Source organism: Argentina anserina, chromosome 2 (assembly GCF_933775445.1).
Source record: "Argentina anserina chromosome 2, drPotAnse1.1, whole genome shotgun sequence".
In the NCBI taxonomy this organism is placed as follows: domain Eukaryota; kingdom Viridiplantae; phylum Streptophyta; class Magnoliopsida; order Rosales; family Rosaceae; genus Argentina; species Argentina anserina.
Window position 1 is genome coordinate 29,644,981 of NC_065873.1, and position 16,001 is coordinate 29,660,981.

Here is a 16,001-nt window from a genome sequence, read left to right on the forward strand (position 1 = left end):
GGCTGTAAATATATTGAAGGTTCAGACTTTTTTTTTTGTTACAATTCAGACTTTTCAGAACTAATTTACCAAATTCTCTGCATTACTGAGGCGCCGATTGCGTGTATCTATCTATAGGAATGAGGAAGATATACGGAACTACGGAAGTCATATACAAAACAAATAATATAATCTATTCGATTCCGGGCGGTGACACGACGTTTTTCTCTGCTAGCTGTTCATACTCTGAATAATCCAGTCAAATCTCACTAAAATGATCTGGATGATGAATGATTAGGTGATTAATTAAAACAAAAGAATGTTTCAGAGTAATTATTCTAATATTAAATACTTTTGACTTCAAGTGTAAAAATATCTGTGTCCTTCTAATTTTTAAATTTAATTAGTATATTATTTGATTATTATTTTTTTAACAATTTTGTCAATTTTATTAGTTGACCGTAAAAAAATTTCGTTAAGTCGTTAAAATATCTATAATGTCCCTAATTCAAATCAATTTTTTTATTCTTTCTTTTCTTCTACCTTTTTTTTTTTTAAATTTAATTCATCATATGTGCAATTAAATAAAATAAAATTGTAACCAACACAAATTATCAAATTAATTGTAAACAAGATAAGTATCTTGTATTATTGTTGTTTAAGCTTTAGAATTACATTATTATTTATCACGTATCTTTCTTATCATGGTATGAAGGCCCCTTATCTTATTCTATGTTCAGAGAATGACGATCTTACTCCCTATTAAATTATCTGTAATCTTGCTGAACGCTTGCGAGAACTTGGAGTAGATGTAAAACAAGTAAAATTGAATAGGTCTCCTCACGTATGTGTGCTTCAAAACTCAAACTTAGAACAAATGATAGTGAATGCATTGCTTGAAAACTTTATTACTAGTAATTGCACTCTGTTTCCGATTATAATATAATCTTTTTCGTACGACAAGAGATTTAGTTCCAAGCATTACTTTTTAACCTTTTTTTCTTCCTTTGGTCAGAGCACCAAAGCTTATTGCTAGAAATTTTGTTAATTTGCTTGTGCAATAAGAGGAGAATTAATAACAATTGCTTAACATCAAGTTGGAAATAAATAATTTGAAACTATTTTGGCATCAAAGTATGGTTATGAAAGTAGAAGTTTTTCTTGTCTTAGCATTGTAGAAAATAATCAAAATATGTTTGTAAAACATCATAATATAAAGGAAGTTTCTAACTTGTTTGAATATTGGCACTCACATGTCACTTTAGGCATTATCCAATTGATTATAAGATATTTATCTTGTTTACAATTAATTTGATAATTTGTGTTGATTACAATTATATATATTTGATAGCACATATGATAAGTTAAATTTAAAAATAAAAAAATAAAAAAAACTAAAAGAGAAAATAAAAAAGGTAGAAGAAAAGAAAAAAAGAAAAAACTGATTTTAATTGGGGGTATTCTATACATTTTAACGGCTTAACGGAATTTTTTGACGGTCAACTAACATAATTGACAAAATTTAAAAATAAGAGTTGAAGGATATACAGATTAAATTTGAAAGTAGAAGGATAAAACTATTTTTACACCTAACGTATAAGGTGTCACAAGTATTTAATACATTATTCTATGTACCCAAAATAACACGTGACACTGTTATGTGGTTCAACAACTTGTGAATTGTCAACTGCTGCCATGGATCGGGCCACAAATGCTTGAGCTTGCACGCATTGAAGTTATAGTACTTGTTATATGTTAGAAACAACAATGATGGTATTGCATATATAATTATTATAAGCTGAAAATATAAAATAATTATAAAACATAAATAAAACATGAAATTTGAATAACGAATAACACAAAAGAAATTTAATATGAACTCAATCAAAATACTAAACGATTGATGATCGAAAAACTAGTCGGGACATGTATGATACAATACTGTCTTTAAGACATTTACGCCTCTTCTACCGGTGCAAGGATGTTTGGCATTTGTCTCCCAAGAAGTTTCACTACTAATTAGAACTCTCAACGAACTCGAAAAATACATATTTCTATCACCAGATAAAATATAAGAACACTTTGAGAGAGGAAAAACTAATTGTGTTTGGAATCATTTTACAATGCAATGATTGGGATTATATATACAGTGAAGATTTGCAATCAGCAATGAATAAAATGGTTGTTATAAGAAATCAAAAGATCATAACATACATGAGTTACAAGTAATGATTTTCAATATGTTACAAACTTCTCCATAACACACAATCACATTTCAGTTATAGTTGTTACAAAAAAGATTTTGAACAGTCAAGAGAAGTCAAAATCAAAAAAAGAAGTTTTTTTTTTCAGAAGTGTAAAATAAACTTGCGTTTCGACCTCTAAATCGGTGTTGCATTCATGTCCGCAAGTCGCGCGGACATACACGAGTTCGTTGCAACCCGAGATTTGCACCCCCTGCACGTGTGCGAGATGGTACAAGGGGACTTGCAAACTTTACAACTCATAAACAATGAATTTCATATAAAGCATTTTCAACACTTATCTTTTCTAATGTGAGACAACTAAACTCCCTCCATTCCAAATAACTATCTTTGAGTGATAATTTCGTATTCACCCATTAACCAAATTACACAAACAAACATATGATCATGTGGCCCTCATTATGTAGAACTCATATTTATGTTCATCTTTCATTAATTATAAGTTTGACTTAATGTAATTAATAAATTAAAATTTAGTTTTAAATGGTTTATTCAACCATTTTTCCAACATTATATACATTGTAAACAAACTCACCTGCTTGGTGTAGTTGAATAATTGCATAAGGTGTTATTTAGAGATATGGCTCGTTACTTGGAGATATAGGTGGAAATTGTTTAGATATTTTTTTAATTATCTGTTTATTTTGCAAGTTACTATTATATCCATTCATATTTTATGAGTTCTAATCTTTTTTAATCTCTAAAGGTTAAAATGGTACTTTTTTAAGAAATATTTAGCATGCCCTCTTCTTCTATTAGAGTATAGATTCCAAATTCAAAGATACTCCACGACTTGAAGAAGTATTGAAAACTTGAGAGTACGAAAATAAAGTATAATCATCAGCTTATACGTTACAACTTACAAGATACATATATTCATAGATTGATGGAACAGCCGCTCCTAGTATCAATTACGAAGATGTCATTCATATATATACACATTATCTGTGGTTTTGCATTGGTAAACCCTCGTTCTTGCGTGTGGTTCCTACTTGAGTTCCTTAATGCTTCACGGGGTACAGTTAAAAGTGTCGATGAATCGATTATTAGAATATGTGCGCAATTATTGCTGCAGGTGTTTGAATATCTCAGCTCGACTGCACTACTAAATCTCTTTTTCTTTTTTATTTTTCTAATTTGAAAATGTAATGTTGAATTTTCTCGACACACCTTTTTAGCTTTTAAGGATTGTCAATTCATTTGCCTGAAAAATGAAATCTATCGCCATACTGGCTGGATGTATGCTTACATTGTTAAGTTGATGAAATATACATGGGAGTTATGAAGGTATGGGCCGTCCATCAAATCATTTCATATGCGCACACAACTATACATAACTCGCGTCGTACTAAAAAAATTCTAAAAGTCTTTTGGGCACAACGTAGAACTACCTGCCCAAATGTGAATAATTTAAATTGAATAATTTAAATTTATGACTTTAATATATATTCATAGTGATCAAAATATACAGACAACTGAGATTATATCCCATGCATATATGAATCGCGCACTATTAGCGTATGTTCTAGTTTGGGCCTTTACAAACCGAAAAAGGCTTTTTTATTTTAACAGAACATTGGGCCTCAGTCAGCTGAAATGATCGGGCCCGTTAAAACTCTAATAAGGCCCATTCCAGGGTCTGTTGGACCAATTCTAATAGCCGTTGGCTACGCACTATTGGGTGAGGAGGACTTTGGATTCTTTTACTCAAACGGTAAGGAAGCTCCCCACCACCAAAGTCACAAAAGCGACTTGGATTGTATATGCAGCACGTAACTCATTTTGCAATTTACATCTCAACCTTACCAACTGAACGCGACCCATGGCCTAAGCTTCGGTTGAGTTGTTTCTCTAACGGTTCAACTGCCACCTCCGGCTTCTTAGGTTCCCGGTTCCATTTTATTACCTGAAATCTCATATGTACCCCTCGGAAATCTTCATGCTCAATTATATATAATCATGTTTAGTGCTTCATGATTATATTTCCCGTACTATGATAATCTTAATTTACCCATGCCATGAGTCAACAAAGTGGGAGCTAAATCAGCCTACAGATTCACCTTTCATTAGGCTGTGTCTTTAACATCTTAATCAACATTGAAACAACAAGAAAAGTAATCTTAATTATGTTTGTTCACCCTAGTGGTCATTATTATTATTTCTAGTGGCCCTATGTTTTTATTGTCCTTTTTTTTTATCTGTGTGACCAACTTGATTCAATTTATATTAATTATGAATCCTTAGTGATTGTCTCAGCAAAATTATGATTTATACCCATACCAAGATGTTGTTCAGGTTTTCGAGTCAAAGGAGTATTAATTTGATTTTCAAAGATTTATTCCGTATGGATAGTTTTCTTAACTTTGTCTTTGGGCTTAACTTCTAACAATGATTGTAAACTTAATATGTATTTAAATTGAACGGTAGAATACTAAATGTTTTGAAAATGAGGCTAGATTTTTTTTTCTTTTCAATATGGACTTTAGCAAAACTTGATTCTTGTGAGAAACATATAACTAAAAGACTTAACTTAACTTACTAGACATGATCAATTAGAGCTAAAATATATAACTAAAAGACGACCCGTATAAAATGAGAATTGAGAACAAAGTAATAAAAAATGAGCTATATCATTCTTGAGACAAACAAATAAATAATGAGTTTTATTCGACATTGAGAATTTATTACATATCATTCATGTGAGCACACTTTTTACCCTCATCTTAATATTAAGATTGAAGTGTAATCACTCTAATATTTGTGTCAAACAACAAAACAATTTGTTTTATTCAACATTACACTTTTTACGCTTATCTTATCTTAATGTTACGCTATCTGTCTAATGTAGTGATTAGATCGCTTAACTCAAGACCTTGTCGATTGTAATATATTATGTTTGTTAGCCTCTTTGGACAAATCATTGGGAAAATGTAGGCAAAAACGCAGTAAATTCTATAGTGTGGGGCAAGTTGGGCATTTGGGGAAAGCTCTCCCATCTCTGTCCAATAAGTTCACCGACACGCAGGCAATATTACCGGCTATTATGGGCACCTTACCCATTCCGGGTTCCCGTTTTAAAACAGTTCCGTTCTCCTCTGCTCTCTCCTACCCACTCCCACTTCCACTCCTCCTCTGCTCCAAAACCAAACACAAAATCCCTGACACAAAGCTCTTCACCCCAAAAACGCCATCGTTTCAAGCCCCTCAGAGCTAGAACTTGAACCAACCCATGGCATTATCTGTGGCCACTAAGCTCCAGCCCTCAATTTGCGAGCCTCGCGCCGTTCTCGTCCCCGGTGGGAACAGAGTTAGGGTTTCAGAGGGACCGAAACACAAGTACGAGGGACTCAAGAAGCCGCCGCAGAGGCCGAGAAAACCGGCCGCTGAAATTCCGGAGTCGGTTGTGAGGAAGAATGTTTCGGTGGACAGCTCGTGCTCGTCGGACACCTCTTCCACCGGCTCCTCTCCCAAGACGGCGAGTCCGAGGAAGACTGTGAGAAAGAAGAGCTTGAGGCCTTCCAAGCTTGTTTCAAACGACGTCGTCAAACCCGAAGGTCCACCTAAACGATGTGAATGGATTACACCCAACTCCGGTAAAGTACCTCTTTTTTAATGGAATTTGAATTTGAAAGAAAATTGAGGTATTAATTATGAAGGAAGTGGATATTATTTTCTGTTAATTGATAGTTAGGATGAGGTGTGAAAGTTCTGTAAAATGCTTCAGGTTAAAAAAAAAAATAGTTATGAAATGACAAAGATAACAACTGAGGTGTAATTTGGATTCAGTGACGTAATTTGGTTATATAATTTTGATTTTCCAACTTTATAATGTTCTTCAGTTTAAGAAATTTACTAAAACGAAATTTTGCTACAACAGACCCGCATTATATTTCGTTCCACGATGAAGAATGGGGAGTTCCAGTGCATGATGATAAGAAGCTGTTTGAACTACTTGTGCTTTCACAATCTCTAGCAGAGCTTAGTTGGCCGGAAATGCTTACCAAGAGGGATATATTCAGGTGTGCTTGTTTCCGTTTCATGTATCACTAGCCTCAAACACACCCATAAAAACAAAAATTTAACTGAACGGAAGAGGAGAGAAAAGATGTGGGGGAGAATTAACACGTGGAGTTATTATCTATTTTGAGTTTTGGACTGAATTCTCATTATTTTTCTCCTTTCTCTGCAGTCGGAATAATCATTTTTTTCTTCATATTTATATTTTGCAAACTACAATCATATCCTTGAAACCATAACTAAATAGATTTATGAGTTTAATAAACAGCGGACGAAGTTCAAAAATCTAACCATTCAATCATCATTCTTGCTTTATTAATAGAAGATATTTTTGTGAAGAATGGTGCTCAGGAGCTTGATACTTGCTATGGTTGTTTCTTGTATTCGGCAGGAATCTTTTTGACAACTTTGATCCTACATCCGTTGCAAATTTTGATGAGAAGAAGTTGTTGTCACTCAAAGTAAATGGCATCCCAATTCTATCCCAACAAAAGCTTCGAGCAATAGTTGACAATGCTATACAAGTGGTCAAGGTATCCAACATTTTTGTACAGTGTAATATATAGATACTACATACGCTTGCATAACTTGTGCTGAAATTATAGACTTCAATTTGTTTTACCGTTTGCAGATTCAGCAGGAGTTTGGTTCCTTCAGTAAATATTGCTGGAGCTTTGTGAACCAGAAGCCAATCAACAATGGAGTTCGTTATGGACGTCAAGTTCCAGTAAAGTCGCCAAAATCTGAAGTTATAAGCAAGGATTTGATGAAGAGGGGCTTTCGTTGCGTTGGTCCTACGGTTGTGTATTCATTCATGCAAGTAGCTGGGATTGTGAACGATCATCTCGTATCATGCTTCAGGCACAAAGAGTGCGATGCCAGCGCAAAGATTGATGTAAATCTTGAGATTGAGAAGTCCAAAGATAGAGTAAACTGAAGCCATGGAGAAGATCACACACTGTTCCTGACTAGACTGACAGATCACAGATCAAACTTGGTTCCCAATCGCGAAAATCCACCTAGCTAGACTAGAAATTACTCTAAGGGTAGAAGCAGATGTAATTTTCGACTTGCCGGTTAGTGTTTTCTTGTTCCTACTTTCATCTTGGTGCATGCTTTGCTCATCTGTAACTGCATTGTGTCTGTGGCATGATGTATGTAGGAGGTGGGTTCTGTTAGACAATAGATGCTTGCACGCTAAAATTTACCATCTTTTGTGTCGTTTGTAAAGTTGCTGTGTTTTGGTCATATGTGTCCTGTAATAATTGTCTACATGATAATAGAGAAGCCTATCTATCTAGTTCTCTTGAATAAGACTCGCCTATCCATCTCTCTCTCTGTTTTTTGTTGAATGTCTTCTTCAACTTTACCAGATTTATTTGACGCTGTATATTAGTAGTCTTTATGAGATGAGACCAAGAGAATCGAAAACGAATTCTGCTACTTCATTATCAGTGGTTAACTCACAGGCACGGTCTTTCCATTTCTGCAAGTAATTTTTATGTAATATTACTTAAAAAACGATTGAAAGCATTATAGTATTAAAGGTGCATGTGCAGGCAAGACATGAACATGAGCTATATCGGCTGTCATTAACATGCCAACCAGTCAGCCACCACTGTCGGGCCACCGGCTCATCTTTTGACCAGAATTTCAAAGAGAGATACAAGAACATAACTTGCGATAGAAATTGAAAAATTTACAGCATTTCCCAGTTTCCAAGTCTACAACCAAACCAAAAGAGAATGAAAAAGAAAAAGAAAAGGAAAAGGAAAAGGAGAGAAAGTTTCTGAGTCTGCAAAGGTGAACTTACAACAAGATAAGAGTACAGACTATCTAACTCTACATTGATTTCCAATTAGAATGAAGGATTTAAATGACCCTAAATTGCACTCTTGAAAATTATAATCTCTTGCATCAACCATGTCTGGTTTAAGCAGTTCTTAAGCCCTGAACTCACAATGCACTTCCTCCAGAAAACCAAGCTGAGATTGAATGATCTGGGGAGCGGGGACCAGAAAATTAACCTCTTTTCATCTGTTCTTAATGACTCTGGAACTCCAATGCAGCATGCATCTCTATATGGTAGCTTAGTTTCGAGCCTTGCCATTGCCTAGTGTGAGCTCTAAATCATCCAATCCCACCTCATGAATTCTCTCCCCAACCCACGGCTTCACTTGTCCCCCGAGAAACTCAAACTCTGGCCCTCTCCCCATCTCCACCATTCCATTCGCCGGCAAATTTTGCTGAACACCGACAGGTTTGACAAGATTGAATGCAGGAGAGGTCGGCCTTGCGGACAATGCAGTTGCAAATTTCTGGAACTTCATCCATTGACCAGACTCAACAATTGAAGTATCAGACTCATCACATTCAAAAATGGTGGGAGGAGTATGGAGTTGTTGCTGGTGACGAGTTGGACTAGCTGGAGCAGACACGGCGTAAAATGGGTAATTGAAAGAGGCCATGGATTGTTTGGTAAGGGAGTCCCAATTGGGAATTGGTTGGCACTTTCTCGAGTTGGGAGAGGAGAGTGGAGGGGTCACCGGAGCACTATTAGAAATCCGGAGAGGAGGAAGAAAAGAAGGTATAGCAGATCGCAGATTAGGAAAGGGATTGGATGAATTGGCGGCATCAAAACAGCGAGAGGGGCTTGGAAAAGACGAGGATGAGGGACTAGCTTGGTAGGATGGAATTGGACTTGGAAAGGAAGAAGACAATGGACTGGGATTTAGAGAAGAATAGGGTGTAATTTTGGTTGAAGTGCCTGGTGTATCAGTTGGGGGTGGCTTGAATCCCTGCACAACAAAGCCACATTACAATTTGACTCCGATCATCATCATCATACAAAATCAAAAACAATCTACACTCATCACTATCAGCACTTCCAATTCAAATCGATTTGTACAAAATCAATACCACCATCACATAACGAAAATTGCAGTTGCAATGTTGCTGATCAAGCAAAAACAATGTACACCCAAATTCTTGTCCTAATTCGTTCAAATTTCCTAAAATTTCATCAACTAAATGATTGAATTCAGCTGATTGTAGCAGCATAATATGGAAATTTTGAAGAAGACGAGAAGGCAAACCTTTCGATAAGTGGTGCCGTCTTCCTCAACAGTCCAACCGGCCTCGACGCAGAGAGCCTTGAGGACCTCGTTGTTATCGCAGTGCTTGGGTAAGTTGAAGCTCCCCTGAGCTCGGAGCCCGGCGAATATCTTGGCCGCAATCGCCCTCCGCCTCCTCTCCCTCCTCCTGTTGTTCTCTCTTTCCCTCCACGACGGCTTTCTCCTCGCCGTCGACGCCGAGGTGGCCCCGTCTGACGTCATAATTCTCCCAAACAAACAACCCACTTTTCCTGCCCCTTCCTCTCTCTCACCTCTCTCTGTTTTGCTAATGGAGAAGCTCAGGGTCTCGCAGTGGATTTAGCTCAGTGGAAATGGAGATGGAAATGCGTGTGTTCACGAGGAATGCGCTTTCGCTTTTTTCGGTTCGAGTGTAGAAGAATCTCTCTCAGAGTTAGAAAATTAACAATTAAAAACCAACAAAAGCTCGATTCGGGTGCATCGCATCCGGACAAAAAGCGGTTGGATGTCGTGGGTTGAGGACCGTCGGATCAAAGTTGTGGGAGTTGCACATCAGAGAATAGTGTGCTGGAGACGAGACGTACAGTAATTATGGTGGGCTGGGGTATAGAGTAATGTGCTTGGAGATGTTTTGCCGCGTGTATGTAACAGTTTTTCTGATGACCCAATAATTCTCTGGTGGGTCTGGAAGTTAGAGGCGGGGCCCATCGGCCGAATAATGAATTTTTTGGGTTTTTCTGCTTTCTGCTCTGCATGGAATTTGGTGGTTCCTATTGAGGAAATTAGAAAAGTGATTTGGGTTTAACAATGGGCTTAATTTAAAGAGCACAGTTTACATAATAATTGAGATTTTCAGGTCGGAAAATTATTCAAGGCACCGAACTGTAAGTGAACCGACAAATTGATAACAATAAATGATTTAATTCATTCATTCCATCTAAGTTTTTAGATGATTTTTAGATGATAGCGTCGTTGTTTTTGGATCGTAGTTTTGATAGCTTTATTGTATAAATGCAAAGCAAAATTAGTATGAACTATTATTCAAGGGTGACTGTTCTACAAGTTAGTATGCAACAGTGGTGCTTTGTTATTTATAGATAGAAAATGTTACACTATCATACAAAATGCTGATATAGACTACGGAACACACAACCTTCACTCATGCAAAAGACTAGCTTGGACCTTGAGTTAGCATTATGAGGTACAGTGGGATCTCAATAATAATCGGGGCGAGGGAAATAGGTAGTTCCAATCCATTGATCACCAGCAATCGCCCTTTTCACATTTGATTCGAACGTCTCTGGATTATCTCTCAAAACTTCAGCTGCCTCATGATTCAAGGGATCTTCATAATTTGGTTGCTGCATAAGGAAATGCAGGGTCATGTACATTTCAAAAAGAAAGAAGCAATGCAGGGCTCGAGTTAGCACTAAGGTAACATACAGATAGAACTTCACTGATTTAGAGTTGAGAGATGGATACCGTAAATAGGTAATACAATCCGTAAATAACAGTGCTTATGTTGAGAACTGGTTTCCAATCTTCACGAAGAATATTAAGGCAGATATTCCCTTCCAAGTCGATGTTTGGATGATAAACCTGCAGATTGGTATTCAACATTAGAGATGGTAGTGAAGCAGCATGAGCATTCCGTTACCACCTAAAAGGCTAAACATATGTATTGGTAATTTGGTATATATACATATTGCTTTCGTATATACTTTCAGCAGCTACATGTAATCAATCCTCATAAAATGGCTTGCAGCATAATCAAAAGACAAGAAATAAAATTTATAAGATCCAGTAAAAGTACCTTGGTTTCGCACTTGACCTTTGGTGCTTCATGAGGATAGACTGGGGTAACTTCAAATGTGAAGAGAAACCTGCCACCTCTATGACCAGAAGAAAGGGAAGAAACGAGTATAGCATACATTAGTGTTGCAAATGCTAACAGGTACAATAAACCGATTCACGTTACGCAAAGCATTTTGGGACATGGTAATATATAAGGTTTCACTTACTTATAGTATCCCTCATCTGGTTCAATGGTGACCTCAAAGTTCATCAGATCATCTTGTCCATTGGGGAATGCTATGTTAATTGTATTTGGCAGGTTCAACTCAGTTATATCTACAGTTCATAAAAAAACGAAAAATCAAAGACTAGTTGATCGGAGGACGTTAATAAGGGAGCAGAGCTAACTCCATATATCTTGTGTGCCACATTTTGATGACAACTTGCTATACAGAATCATACAGGTATACACAAAGTTCAATTGTTACAATCTAAATTATGTCATGCTAATGAGGATTGTATGCAATTACATCGAATGTTGTTGCGAATAGCATGTATTAATATGTAAATGAAACAGCTAACCAATTCTGAAATGTAAAAGAATAGGCTGAAACCTCTTTGAACACGTAATTCTCCTGCACTTTGCTTCTTGAATGGTGCCTTCTCCTTTGCATTGTCTAACACTTCCTGTTGCTTTTCCTTCACTTTGAATAACCTGATCATTGTTTCTGAAAGAAAATCCAAACATGATTTTAAGACTTTTGTGATCCAATCTGAGCCTAGGTGAAATCTCCACCCAGGGAAGATTAATGTAAATTTATAATCATGATAGGCATTAGGCCAAAGGAGACAGAATCTGACCTGCTAGATCAAATGTTGCATAAAGAAACCGATGAAAACTTAATTTGCTGCCAATAATGGCATCCTGGGATAGTCTTACTAAATACTCTCACAGTTTTCCATCTGTTAGACTATTTTTCATTTGTTGGTTTGTTTTTCTCATTTTCATGGTCGCCCTTTTCCTTCTGCCTTCACCTTCAGCCTTCCAAATGTCTGTTTGAAGTCCTAAAACAAAGGAATGACAATGGAATGAGAAAGAAAAAAAACGCCGTTGCCGGGGATCGAACCCGGGTCACCCGCGTGACAGGCGGGAATACTTACCACTATACTACAACGACCTTGTTGTTGATCATTTATCTAATAACAATCAAATCTTTATAATGCGTAGTTGCGTACCCTCCATGCTTCAATCTCCAATGGGAAATGGATGGTCAGTTTAGATACAAAGTAGTACTATCTGATTTTGTTATTAATCTACTCAGTTTTGAATCTAACAACGGCCACGAGTCGATGGCAACTGAAAATGTAACAGTTATATATCTTCTCAGTGGTAAGAAGGTTAGCGAAAAGTACATTGTCCAATTATAACACAGTGATACTAGCTGCTCTATTTGGTTACAAAATTCCTGGATTCCTGAAAATGAAGGGGTTCATTCCCCCAAGAAACCCACCCGGCTGTCATTTCTCTAGCAAATAGTTCAATGCATTGACCACCATTGAGCCTCGGAGCAAAGTCCTGTAGCAATCCTGTTAGAGGCACAGATTGAAGGGATATGAGCAACTGCATTGCCTGATTGAAAACCAGATACATGATCAGCAAAATAAATCACCTCCAATTGGGGGCTTAGAACGAGGTTTGCTGGTGTGGTATAAAGCTAACCTTCCCATGACAGACACCCACAAGAAGGCACTCGTATGGCCTATGATGAAAGAGGTCTAAATCACTGATCAAGGAACCATCAGCTTTCACCTACGGGAGATCAAAGAAACCAGAACCACAGCATAATGAATTCAAACATTCATAATAAAGTTAATCAATAAACGGGGAAAGAAACACACAAGAGTACCTTCAACCAGAAAAAAGTAGCAACATGTGTGACTCCCCAAGCAGGAAAGAGCTCTTTCTCAACAAAATCACGCAACTTCTCTCTATTTGTTACCCATAAGGCGACAAGGGATCCATCTGTGTGACAAAGTTGCTTGATTGGAATGGATAAGAAATAACGGTTGGGTAAAGTTTTGTACCTACAGATATTAAAACCACAACCAAAGATAAGTGTTGTGAAATACATCACCAAATATCTAATCCGACTGTAATTAGAAAGAAACACATGTTTATTGGAGAAGACAAAGTAAGGACTGTAAATTGCATCCCATCATAACACCAATTCTAAGCTGCAATTAGTCTGCACTCTCATTGGGTTCAATGGATTAACCTAACAAATTTGATTAATGTAATTTTAATGGTCTTTCCTGTTGAACTCTATAATAAACAGAAAATTACATGAATTACATCTAACGACTTACGAGATCCTAACATAAGCTTGCAGGGCCTTCCTAAACTAGAAAGCACGTAAGGCAAAGGCCCACCTTGACTTCTGCCGAGCAGCTGCCATTCTCCCATGGAGGATCAACAACTATAACACTGAAGCCACAATTAGACTCAGCTGCATTAATGAAAACAGATCGAAACACAATAATGAGTAGCTTATTTTTAATCAAATCAAAAGGCAAGAAATTCTATTATATATACAAAAGCAAGATATTGGCGGCAACTGAGTATGGTGCTTTATGTATCTAGGACCGTGGAAGACGAAAAAATAAACTGGTGTTTGCGACGGCCTTATAATCCATATAAAACTAAGCAGTTTATACATATTCAGAAACAGGGAATGCATATATTGATATCTATACAAACAGTTTGCAGGAAGTACCAGGAATTAGATTGTGAATCTGCCCCATATCTGACTTCCACGTGATTAAAAACAAACCATATAAGATACTAGCTAGGAGGTCTCAGTGTGTCTAAATGGATATCAGTCGGTAAGTTGGCATACCATGTAAAAGGAACTCTTTGGAGGCAAAATATATCGACAGTTCAAAACTTCAGCCTCTGCATCATTACTGCTCTCATTAACAACTAAGTAGCACGGACACGGACACGAGTATCCGTATTGGACACGATTCGATACGTAAACACGGCATATAAAAATTTGTTTGGACACGGACACGTGGTGAACACGTTAATTAAATATTATTTTTAATATATATATATATATTTATTTATTTAAACAATTATTTTATAAATTTGAAAGTATTTAGAATTTTAGATGTATATATATGTCAAAATGTGCATTAAAATGATGAAAACATTACTTGTTAGAATGGCTAAGGACTTGATAAGTACCTTGGATAATCAAGGTTCGAATCTCACTACAAGCATTCTTATTTTTATCACGAGTTTCTCTCCTTATATATATTAAAGTGTGCATAAATATAACAAAAACTGAATCTGTTGGAATAGTTGAGGAGTTGGTAAGTGTCTTGGATGACCAATGTTCGATTTTCACTATAAGCACTTTCACTTTTATTATAAGTTGGTGAGTGTCCGATTCGGATACTCGCGTGTCTGGGCCGTGTCCAAAGTCAGTTCACGTGTCCGGCGCGTATTTAGGCGTGTCCGTGCAACCTAGTTAACAACTAATGAGAGCACATTGTTCACAGTCTTGCGTAGCAACCAAGCCTAACAAACACAAAATAGAATACAAAATCGATGTCATTACTCAATACACCACAAATTATCAAACTAACATCCACATAAATAGTAAAGAATCTGTCTGTTATTTTCCTCATCCACAAATACAAAAATCAGAGGCCGAATTCTCGACTGCGAAAACCAACCTCCATCTTCACCAGTTTTGTAATTTGATTGGAAATTTAGACTAATGTCGTAGAGCGGAGCCTGCCATAGCTGTCCGAGTTCAACAAAGGACTGATCAACACCTGGAGACGAAGCTTCAGAACCTCTCAAATTGCTCATAACCTCCAACACCTCATGAGCCTTCACTAAAAAAGCTCTCACTTCCTACAATAGGTAATTTAATCAAAGTTTCAACGATCACTAAAAAAGGAGCAATAACAAAACTGTAAAATTAACTACCTGGTGGCGCTGATCAGCGACTTGTTTTCTGTCGTTGAGATTCAGTGGCTTCTTCTTCTCTTTCCGCTTTCACTTTCTGGGATTCGAAGCAGCGCCCAGCTCTGGCGGACACTAGTAAGCAGAAGGTGAAACCCTAAACCGGGTGTAGGAGCGGTTGAGCACGCGAACCGGGTCGATGAAAAAAGCGATGGAATCTTCAAACCGATAAATATTAGGGAATTATATACCGATAAAAAAAGTAAACAAGCCATAAGACAAGCAACAAGGGAATACCGAGATTAACGAGGTTCGGCATAAACCTAAGCATACATCCTCTGAGAAATATACGAGTACAAGCTACATTTTAGCTAAATCTCATAACCCAAAACTCATAATTTATGTACAATCACACTCATAGAATTTCCTAAGAACACACCCTCATTCAAGAGTTATCCTCACCCTTGACATCTCTACTCCCTTACACAAGAGATATACACTCATTTGTCGATGACTGCATCCACCTTACCGTGATAGCCACGCCCTGATGACTACATCCACGAACTAAGTCATGACAGTCACACCTTGGTTAACTACCTATGTCTCCTATATATAGGCACACCAATTACAATCCAATTGGTCATAGGAAAACCAAAATTTTTTCATACTAGAAAATAACATATTCAGGAATAAATTTTGACATAAACCATGTCAATTTGGAAGAGTAATCAAGTAGAACTATAAATTACTTTCCTAATTAAATTCTCATCACATCCTAACAGTAAATATCGGAATTTAAAAAGTCGGTTAGCATCTCGGTGGGTTTGGAGTGCTCCATTTTCAGATTCAGGTCACGCCATTTTCGGCGCACCCCAATTT

At 36.9% G+C, this 16,001-nt stretch overlaps 4 protein-coding genes and 1 non-coding gene across 5 annotated transcripts; 1 reads left to right on the forward strand and 4 right to left on the reverse strand.

The window, feature by feature from the left end:
- The first annotated feature begins 5,334 nt into the window (after positions 1-5,334).
- Positions 5,335-7,592, forward strand: LOC126783687 (uncharacterized). The gene is made up of 4 exons (XM_050509199.1): positions 5,335-5,836; positions 6,121-6,262; positions 6,652-6,793; positions 6,892-7,592. The coding sequence occupies exons 1-4, from the start codon at positions 5,473-5,475 to the stop codon at positions 7,195-7,197; spliced, it is 954 nt and encodes a 317-aa protein (XP_050365156.1). The 5' UTR covers positions 5,335-5,472; the 3' UTR covers positions 7,198-7,592.
- Positions 7,593-7,909: 317 nt separating this feature from the next.
- Positions 7,910-9,751, reverse strand: LOC126782804 (protein BRASSINAZOLE-RESISTANT 1). Its single transcript, XM_050508126.1, has 2 exons — positions 9,356-9,751; positions 7,910-9,058 (listed from the first exon to the last, which is right to left on the reverse strand). The coding sequence occupies exons 1-2, from the start codon at positions 9,593-9,595 to the stop codon at positions 8,351-8,353; spliced, it is 948 nt and encodes a 315-aa protein (XP_050364083.1). The 5' UTR covers positions 9,596-9,751; the 3' UTR covers positions 7,910-8,350.
- A 763-nt stretch (positions 9,752-10,514) lies between these two features.
- On the reverse strand, positions 10,515-12,182 carry LOC126782805 (NEDD8-conjugating enzyme Ubc12-like). Its single transcript, XM_050508127.1, has 6 exons — positions 12,008-12,182; positions 11,761-11,874; positions 11,374-11,482; positions 11,166-11,244; positions 10,835-10,951; positions 10,515-10,713 (listed from the first exon to the last, which is right to left on the reverse strand). Exons 2-6 carry the CDS (start codon positions 11,867-11,869, stop codon positions 10,567-10,569), a joined length of 561 nt encoding a protein of 186 aa, XP_050364084.1. The 5' UTR covers positions 11,870-11,874; positions 12,008-12,182; the 3' UTR covers positions 10,515-10,566.
- Positions 12,183-12,252: 70 nt separating this feature from the next.
- TRNAD-GUC (transfer RNA aspartic acid (anticodon GUC)) lies at positions 12,253-12,324 on the reverse strand. The gene has a single exon. It is a non-coding gene; the product is annotated as a tRNA-Asp (tRNA).
- Positions 12,325-12,530: 206 nt separating this feature from the next.
- Positions 12,531-15,960, reverse strand: LOC126784352 (methyltransferase-like protein 2). Its single transcript, XM_050509815.1, is given in 11 exon segments — positions 12,531-12,733; positions 12,817-12,866; positions 12,868-12,956; positions 13,054-13,231; positions 13,577-13,593; positions 13,595-13,653; positions 13,921-13,954; positions 14,044-14,126; positions 14,888-15,071; positions 15,147-15,361; positions 15,915-15,960. Coding segments are annotated over 11 exon segments (1,095 nt in total). The 3' UTR covers positions 12,531-12,593.
- Between the last annotated feature and the right edge of the window lie 41 nt (positions 15,961-16,001).